The sequence below is a fragment of the Eleutherodactylus coqui genome, chromosome 5 (assembly GCF_035609145.1).
Source record: "Eleutherodactylus coqui strain aEleCoq1 chromosome 5, aEleCoq1.hap1, whole genome shotgun sequence".
Lineage (NCBI taxonomy): Eukaryota > Metazoa > Chordata > Amphibia > Anura > Eleutherodactylidae > Eleutherodactylus > Eleutherodactylus coqui.
In genome coordinates this window covers 42,440,447-42,450,226 of record NC_089841.1, presented here as the reverse complement: position 1 = coordinate 42,450,226, position 9,780 = coordinate 42,440,447, and the positions used below count along the sequence as shown (strand labels likewise).

Here is a 9,780-nt window from a genome sequence, read left to right as displayed (position 1 = left end):
CAGGGGGGTGGTATAGGGCTTAAACGTTGCAGGGGGAAGTTGTAATGCCTTCCCTGTCTTTCAATTGGCCAGAAAAGCGCGCTAACGTCTCACAGAGGAAAGTGAAAGTAACCCGAACACCGCGTGGTGCTCGTTAAGAGTAACGAGCATCCCGAACACCCTAATATTCGCACGAATATCAAGCTCGGACGAGTACGTTCGCTCATCTCTAAAAAATATGTAATTTACTTGTTAACTCACTTTTGATTGTCATCAAATTCCTAATTTCTGCTGAGTAATTCCAAGGAATCCACTACACGCTTAGAGCTGAGGAGTTTGCAGGCGGCAGGGAAATTGGATTGGAAAGGGTTAACACAAGTTGTTTCAAACTGTGGTGACCATTTAAGGAATATAATATGGCGATTGGATACGTCTTCTGAGATGATCTGGAGTTAAGATGAGGAAACAAGTGACTGTATAAAACAAGTTTTACTTTCATGTGTTATAAAACATGGTGAGAGCCGCAGAATGACGACTCCCTGACATTTTCCAGCATGGAGCAGCTGACTGCGGCTGACACATTCTTTAGGCATCGCAGGGACTCGTGCTGACAATCGCCACCTCCTCCCCTTGGCATTTGAGGATTCCAGTGTCACATTCGCTCAGGGTTTGTTTCTTGCCATTCACTAGGACACAAATGCTGATGCCCTCAGCTTCACAGGTCGAGGCTTCTCTGCAGGCACAAGTGTCGGATTTATCTAGACAAAGAGGTAGAAGGAGGGAGACAATTACCACCGACAATACGCTGATCGTATCCTATGGAGAGACCCTACAACGACACTGACACATTGCCACGACTAAACAGGTCATCCACCACAATGCACAAGATGCAAATAAATGGTAAAGAAAGACGATTCCTAGTTTTATGAAATTAAACTTAATCTTTCTATACATGAAAAATTCCTTTCCATTTCCAAGACATGTACATAGCTAGTCCTGCTCTCAGCTGAGAAGTGGATACAGTTGTATCCAGTGTAGACAATGCTCTGTGAGCTAAACTGTACAGACTCCAGACTGATACATTGTATATAGCTAGTCCTGCTCTCAGCTGAGAAGGGGATACAATTGTATCCAGTGTAGACAATGCTCTGTGAGCTAAACTGTACAGACTCCAGACTGATACATTGTATATAGCTAGTCCTGCTCTCAGCTGAGAAGGGGATACAATTGTATCCAGTGTAGACAATGCTCTGTGAGCTAAACAGCCTGTACTCCAGACTGATACATTGTACATAGCTAGTCCTGCTCTCAGCTGAGAAGTGGATACAATTGTATCCAGTGTAGACAATGCTCTGTGAGCTAAACAGCCTGTACTCCAGACTGATACATTGTACATAGCTAGTCCTGCTCTCAGCTGAGAAGTGGATACAATTGTATCCAGTGTAGACAATGCTCTGTGAGCTAAACTGTACAGACTCCAGACTGATACATTGTATATAGCTAGTCCTGCTCTCAGCTGAGAAGGGGATACAATTGTATCCAGTGTAGACAATGCTCTGTGAGCTAAACAGCCTGTACTCCAGACTGATACATTGTACATAGCTAGTCCTGCTCTCAGCTGAGAAGCAGATACAATTGTATCCAGTGTAGACAATGCTCTGAGAGCTAAACAGCCTAGACTCTAGACTGGTACATTGTAAATACCTAATCCTCAGCTTAGAAGTGGATACAATTGTATCCAATGGCAGAAAGTTGCAAATGATCTCACAGAGGAGTTGTGTCAGAAACATTTTTTTTCATACCAGAAAACTGTCATAGAGCCTTTAACAAACACCCCCTGCCCTGAAAAAAAGTTTTTTAGAAAGTTGTAGAACTTTTTATTTACACAATTGATTAAGTTTGCTTTACATAAAACTGGTTAATCCCTTTAACCCCATAGTGACCAACATGTTAGGGCCCCTTATGGCTGATGCACTCGGCCATATTACAGCTATGCTTCTACAGAGATCTAATATGGTTTCCCCGGAGGTGCGTCTCCAGTTCTCTGGCACTCATTTCCTTTTTCCTGTTTTGGAGCTCCATCCCTCTGCCTCCTTATGTCTGCATTGTGTGTGTTCTTTTCTAAAGCGCCCTTCAGGTTCATCTTCTATGCCCTATTTGCCAGCAGCAGGCCATACAGGGCCTGCACCCTCTGACCCCATAACTGGCACTCTCCAGCCCATCGCTTACACCAGTTGTCCTTGCATTGGAGTCTTTACATATGTGCTCAGTCCCCGCCTATGATACCCTACCTGCGCAGGTCTCCCACAGGCGGCACGAGTCACATGACCGCTCTGCTTTTGCAGGGAAGGTGCAGTCTTCATCTTTGGTCAGCGTATACTTCCTCCCCAGACACTGCAGGGCGTGCATTTTACACACGGTAAGTGCTACTTTTCTGCTTGTTCTACCATCAATGGCGCATATGTCCAGCGAGGAACTGCGAAGCAAGTACAATACATAACATTATCATCTGACTGTAAACTGAAACATGGCTCATACTCTACTATATACATGTACTAAGAAAATCAAATCAATGCTGCTAAAAAAAACTACAATATGACTTCCACATGTAGAATGCAGAGGGGCTCATCGATGAAGGATCCACCCATAGCTGCATACAGGATCCACCCATAGTTTGCATTCAGTGAATTAGAACACTCTTGCTTCCAGTCAGAGGCAGTAAACCTGTACAATTTCTGCTTTCACATCCGCAGCAGTCTAAACAATGCTCTGTGAGCTAAACAGCCTCCAGCTGCAGGCTGATACATTGTACATAGCTAGTTCTGCACTCAGCTGGAAAGTTCATACAGTTGTATCCAGTGTAGACAATGCTCTGTGAGCTAAACAGCCCGGACTCCAGACTGGTACATTGTACATAGCTAGTCCTGCTCTCAGCTGAGAAGTGGATACAATTGTATCTAGTGTAGACAATGCTCTATTGGCTAAACACATCAGCAGCAGCTGGAGAAATCTCTCTGCTAGTAGCTAGAATGTATGAGTCTGGAGTCGGGGCTGTTTAGTTTACTAAGAATTGTCTACACTCAATACAATTGTATCCACTTCTCAGCTGACAGCAGGACTAGCTATGTACAATGTATGAGTCTGGAGTCCTGGCTGTTTAGCTCACAGAGCATTGTCTACACTGGATACAATTGTATCCACTTCTCAGCTGAGAGCATGACTAGCTATGTACAATGTATCAGTCTGGAGTCTGGGCTGTTTAGCTCACAGAGCATTGTCTATACTGGGTACAACTGTGTCCACTTCTCAGCTGAGAGCAGGATTAGGTATTTACAACGTACCAGTCTGGAGTCCGGGCTGTTTAGCTCACAGAGCATTGTCTACACTGGACACAATTGTTTCCACTTCTCAGCTGCAAACTGGTCCAGGATATTTTTATGGACTCCTGTCAGTTGTCTGAGACCTTCAGCTTGTGACCCAGCATAACCCCCTGCTATCAGACCCATGGGGGATGGGCACAAGATGGTCATGTACCCCAAGCCACAAAACAAGCCACACAAAAAAGATGACCACTGCTGAAGCTTTCCCACTTGTTAGTGCTGCAACTTCTCTATGGAGAGCAGTTCCAACATCAGGCCAATTTCTCTCCATTGCTGGACTACCACTGCAGTTCTAGATTTATAGAGGGTGTAGTATATGAACACACATTACACTTCTACACCGCTCTTCATCTCACCCGCACTCATACGGCATTTTGCAGGTGCACGTCGCAACCTGGATTTTTTCCCAAGGTTTGCATTTGGAATCATCAACTTTTGGAGTGACTGCGGGTTCTGCAATACAAGAGATATCTTGTTAGACGAGATCCAGAGGCGGCGTACATTATCCTGAGCGTGCCGCGCTAGAGAACATTTACATTCAGCTCTAATTTATGTATGCGTGTATTGGTGAGAACTACACTCAGTAAAGGTCACAGCAAATGCTACAATGTGACAAGGAATATCAGGGGGACATAAAAGAGAAGTACAGTGTGGAAGTAACATTCACATTATGTACATAAGGCAGCGATGTGACTGATGAGTCTCTGTACTGCGCTCTGCGATGCTTTAGCGCTAAACAGGGTGCAGTCAAAAAGCGGGATCCAGCACTTCTATCTCACTACTGGTCTGTATAGTGAAATAACAATAGTGTACTTGAATAGGAAGCCATGGATGCACTACATGATGGTATGGGGCCCCAGACTCTGGGGGCCCCGGAACATGGATTACAGTTTGGTGTTGTGGCTTTTGTAAGAGATAGAGGGTAAAACCCAACTGCAACGTTGAGTGTAGCATGTGAGAAGCAGAAATCCACTTGCCGCGTCCCTCTAAGTGCCGTAGGACCGCTGCTTTGACTAAAGTAAGGAAAGCGGACTGGAAGTGGCCTCCTTCTGCTATGATACATGCATGGAGCTAGTCGATAGGGCTGTCCAGGGCTGGCGCTATCATTGCCGGACCGTGTTAGTGAGTGTAGAAGCGCCGATTCAGTGCAGATGCAATGCAAATTACTAGTAAGAGCACGACCCAGTAAGAACACATTGCATATTTCAGCGTGAACATGTGGGTTGGAATTTGGCGCGATCGCCTTGTTGGACCTGTGTTCATTCCAGGGACTCTCAGCGTAGATCGGCACCTGAATGCAGATGATGATGGAGGACTTCCTGGATGAAGGAAGGCCACTTCCAGTAAACTTTCCTTACTTCAGTCATGGCAGCGGTCCTGCGGGACTTAGAGGGACATGGCATGCAGATTTCTGCTTCTTACATGCTACACTCAACTTTGCAATTGAGGTTTACCCTCTATCTCTTACAGGGACCACAACACAAAATTGAAATCCATGTTCTGGGCCCCCAGGGGCCCATGTGCCATATCATCAGGTAGTGCATCCATGCCTTCCTATTCAGGTGCACTATTGTTATTTTAGTATAACCAGTACTGAGATATAGCGCTGGATCCGGCTTATTGACAATAAGCAAAGAGAAATAAAAAATGAAGGTGCTCAGGTCCTGAGATAAGAGGACTGCGTACAGCAGCAGCCATATGCTGCCACTAAAGAGTTAAACCAGTGCAGACAGTGGATGGCAGCTACTCGTATTCACCTGAACTGATATTTCCCCTTTATGTACCACAATGCTCCTGTTCCGAGCCATTAATGTATTACGGTAGTGGCAGCTGAATGGGGATCGTCTGGCGGGCTGTGGCCTCTGGGACCTCCGCCGATCCTGAGAATGAAGAAGCCATGGCACTAATTCAGCACTATGTCCCCTTCACTGTTCTTCCCCGCACAGCGACACCCCGGCCATGTGGCAGTGCTAGTGTAGGGGGGTATTACTCCTGTAGTGTGTTTGCTCCTTTTAAACTGTTATATGTTTCTTTAACCAGGACAGTAGCAGGTGGTCGGGGAACCGGAATGCTGTAGTAAGTGACAGCGAGGTGCAGGAGTGTTAGCCCCCACTACCTGGCCTAGAAGGTGGCAGAACAAGCAGCTCTGCTACCAAGCGCTACAAATAAACCAAAGAGACACTGAGTGAAGAGTGACCCCCATAACAGCCCCAGTAATAATAGTAATCCCCATAGTTGCTCCTGTAATAGTGACCCAGTAGTAACAATGTCCCTTGTAGTGGCCTCGGTATTAATAGTGACCCCCGTAGTGGCCTCAGTATTCCTAGTGACCTCCATAGTGGACCTCCAGCCGGTTAGCAACCCAGCAAGCATTTCACTCACTCGGTTCATAGCTCCGGTTGGGCGGGCACCACTGCTGTCATCAATCTGTGATCCCTGACCTCTCCCTCTCCCGGGCATCGGTGCTACGTACAGGCCGGCATCTGTGTGCAGGAACGCAGACATCGGGAAAGAAGGGTGAAGGTCAAGCGTCACAGACTGATGACAACGGCCACCAGACAAAGCGAGTGCAATGTTTGTGGGATTGCTACCTGGCTAGCCCTCAGCCGGCAGTTATTTTTTACCGGCCATTAATAACCCACCACCCCTCTGAGGTCTTGAAGACTGCCCCATGAAGCCGCGTCATGGTAGGGGCGCACCTGTCTGTTAGCGCAACAGTGACCCTGTGACAGAGAGTTCTTCAAAAATCATGCCAGTCTAAATCATGTCCTGATATGGCCATATGGATTCCCGATACGCATTACCTACAGAACAGACCCTGAGCCACCATCAGTGGTTACCATTGAGGTAAGCAGTTCAGGACTGACCCCCACCCCAGTCTATACTTGAAACGAGTAGGGTTTCCACTGCCTTCAACGCTGCTTCACCAGTAACCATAGCATGGCTCCATTCATTCAGAGCTTTATGTGTGAAGCATTGCTCTCAAGCGGCACATCATCACATTATCAGCTCACCGTTCTTCATGCACTGGATACTTTTCACACCAGGATTCCACATTAGGCTGGAGCTGCACTGAATAACATCCGGACCGTCCAGATCGAGGCCAGGAGGACAGGACAGCCGTAACTTGTCCCCAACTTCATAAGAGTTTTTCTCCGGAGCAGCTATAACGTTACTTGGAAGGTCGGGAGTGGAACACATTATCCCTGAAGAGAGACCATGTAATCATATGGAGACTTATAATCTATAGGAACGAGGTTCATGCAGACACGCTATATTAGTGTGATGTTATGTATTGCAAATGTAAGGATCCCACACTAAAATCTGTAAGAACATACAAGACATTCAAGCAAATAGGGGATTAAAATCCACATCTAGCAGATCTGAGAATGTACTGACCCACATACTTACCGTAGCATCATGCAGATTTGAACCATAGATTTCATTTGTTACAATGGGAGTCTCAGTGGGTACGGTTTCTCCTTGTGGAGAGTAGCATAAGATTGTAGAGAATCTTTTAAACCATGCAATACTTCCCAGGAAAAAGTCCAGACTCACATTGATGGCTAGCCTTGCCTATCCAATCAGAACTCTACTATGGCAGAAACCCTGAAATGCCTGTATGTACATGACTGGCCTCGGGTTAGATGGTGCCTCCCCAATGTCCTAAGTAGAAAATTATATATACATATAATATTGCACTGACGCAATCTGCCTGTATTCTGCTTACGGAGAAAGCAGCAAGATAGCAGGATACCCACACCAGAACAGCTTAGTGAATAGTTACTGTCCCAGCACCAATCTCATAATATAAATACAGCACCAAAACCAAGCTCATAACATAAATGCAGCACGAGAACCTAGCTCAGTACAGTGATACCGTGGGTTAAGAGTGCCTCAGCTTACAAGCTTTTGACTTGAGAGCAGGCTCTCTCCCGAATTGTTGCTTTGACTTAAGAGCAAAAACTTGGATTGTCGGTGGCCCCACTGAAAGCAGTGGGCTGTCAGCAACCCCTGCAGTGATTTTCAGGGAAGGGCTTTAAATATAAGCCTTACCTGAAAATTTTCCCTAGTTGCAGTAAAAAATATATACTCACCTGCCCGCCGCTGCCGGGGCTCAGGCGTGTTTGGTCACAGGGGTCACACATAGCGAAGGCTGTGCATGGATCTGTACATTTGTATTCTGGATTAGCTTATACCCCAAGTCAGGGTGACTCACATGGTGGCTATTGTCGCAGCTTGTCGGTCGCGACAGAGTTGTGGCATGGTGGCCTCAATGCAGGCCAAGACCTGTCACCTTGTTATGCAGGGCAGGGGTTAATGCACCATGTGCAGAGACTGTCTGGTGTTGTCTCTCTTTGCTGCATGGATGCATGCTGGATTAGTCATGCCTGGGAGAAGGTTGGAGGTGGGGTTCTCTAATTGTTCTGCCAGTCCTCAGGTGTGGAGTAGCTTTATATTCTCACCCCTCCCATTGCTCGATGCTGCTTATTCAGCTCCATAAAGAAGTAGTGGAGGTTGGAGTTCCTCTGTGCTGGGTGCACTGCTATGTCCAGATCAGTTGCTACAGTTTACTTTTCAGTCGCATTTCTGTTTTCATTTATGTTTTGCTTTGCTGTTTGGTTCGTCTCTCCAGGGGCCTCTATAGGGACAATAAGGACCCAGGAAGAAGACCGTGGGGCCACCTCTATCGAGGCGATTATTCCGCTTCTAGGTAGGGACTCTTCACCCCCCTGCTAGGTTAGGGCCAGGCTTTCTTCTGCCTGGAGTGGTGCTACTCTTCAGCATAGCATGGTGTGCATTGTTCTACAGTGTATGGTATGTTCAACTGCAGTGGTTGTGAACGTCACCCTGTGTCCATGCTGAGCGTGGTGCTTGTGTGCCGCACGGACGTGACAGCTACGTTCCAGTAGGCAGCACTGTGGAGGATTAGTCCATGGCCTCACTCCATACCTGCCACCAGGGCCATCATTAGCACAGTACATGTGGTGCCGTTGACAGGGTTCAGGCAGATAAGAAATCAGAATTCCCTGTGAGCTGCCACCCAACCACCCATCAGTCATTGCACATGAGGGCTTCAATGCTATAGTAGTAAGATAAAAGAAGCCCATGTTATAGACAACAATGGGCAAACCTAGTTCCCGAAGTGATGCCTTCACTGCACATCAATGTAAATGCATGGACCCCAATTAGTATTTCGTCCCCCCCATCATGAAGATAAAAGTTTTCACTCCCATCCTAGTGATCATTATTGTGTGCGCTGATCGTTATTGACATTTGTACTCACGTTGACATTGCATGACATTGACTTGCCACTGAAGGTCATCGTTACACTCAGCGATGGCATCGCCCACCAGGGTATAGCCGCTGCTGCATGTGTATATTATACGTTTACCAGCATGGTGAGAGCCGTCATCATCCTAAAGAAGAAAACATGATGCACAGAAAGACATTCAAAATGGATTGCCCTAGACTAGAAAAACATGGCTGCTTACTTCCAGACATAGCGCCACGCCTGTCCATAGGTAATATATGTTATTACAGCTCTAGTTGCTTTAATGCAGCCGAGCGGCAATCATTACTGGGCTTGTCAATATGCGACTGCACGGGTTCCAGTAACCAGCTCATAGGGTGGATGCAGGGGCGTAGCTCAAGGCTCATGGGCCCGGGTGCAAAAGTTTATCTTGGGGCCCCCCAACGTCTCTTAACCCCTTAATGCAGAGGCGTAAAGTGAAGCTTCTGGGCCCCAATGCAAAACCTCTAATGGGGCTCCCGACTCCCAACTATAATGGAGAAAAGAGGCTATTGGCCCCCTAACGCTCGTGGGCCCAGGTGCAACTGCATCCCCTATAGTTACGCCAGTGGGCGGATGTAAGTTGAGGCCCTTTTAGGTTGGCCTGGTCAGATGATTTTATTCCTCCATATAACAGTGTCCTGTTGAGCTGCATTAATCATCCTCCTCCTGGCTCTGGCTCCTGCCCTCTGATGTTCCAAGGCTCTGCAGTCAGCCCATCAGTGGCCCCTCAGCACAGTCTCTTAATTTTGCTACTGCATTATTACATTGAACTTGGTTCTGGGGCTATATTTATGCACTAAGCTTGTTTCTTGTGCTGTATGTATGTTTTAAGTTTGGTTCTGGTGCTGTATTTATACTATAAACTTGATTATGTGGCTGTATTTATGTTATTAGCTTGGTTCTAGTGTATTTATGTTGTGAACTTTGTTCTGGTGCTGTATTTATGTAATTAGATTAGTTCTGGTGCTGTATTTATGTAATTAGATTAGTTCTGGTGCTGTATTTATGTTATGAGCTTGGTTTTTATGTATTTATATTGTGAACTTGTTTCTGGTGCTGCATTTATGTTATGATCTTGGTTCTAGTGGATTTATGTTGTGAGCTTGGTTCTAGTGCTGTAATTAT

The 9,780-nt window shown here is 46.3% G+C and overlaps 1 protein-coding gene across 2 annotated transcripts in view; it reads right to left on the bottom strand.

Moving 5' to 3' along the window:
• Window positions 1-449: 449 nt before the first annotated feature.
• C7 (complement C7) overlaps window positions 450-9,780 on the bottom strand; it is a 49,067-nt gene continuing 39,736 nt past the window's right edge. For both annotated transcript variants that reach the window (XM_066602386.1, XM_066602387.1), the window contains exons 14-18: window positions 8,647-8,779; window positions 6,374-6,565; window positions 3,716-3,812; window positions 2,271-2,455; window positions 450-737 (exon numbers count right to left, since the gene is read on the bottom strand). In XM_066602386.1, the coding sequence (XP_066458483.1) occupies window positions 565-737; window positions 2,271-2,455; window positions 3,716-3,812; window positions 6,374-6,565; window positions 8,647-8,779 (780 nt within the window). In that variant the 3' untranslated portion in view covers window positions 450-564. The remainder of the gene's footprint in view (window positions 738-2,270; window positions 2,456-3,715; window positions 3,813-6,373; window positions 6,566-8,646; window positions 8,780-9,780) is intronic.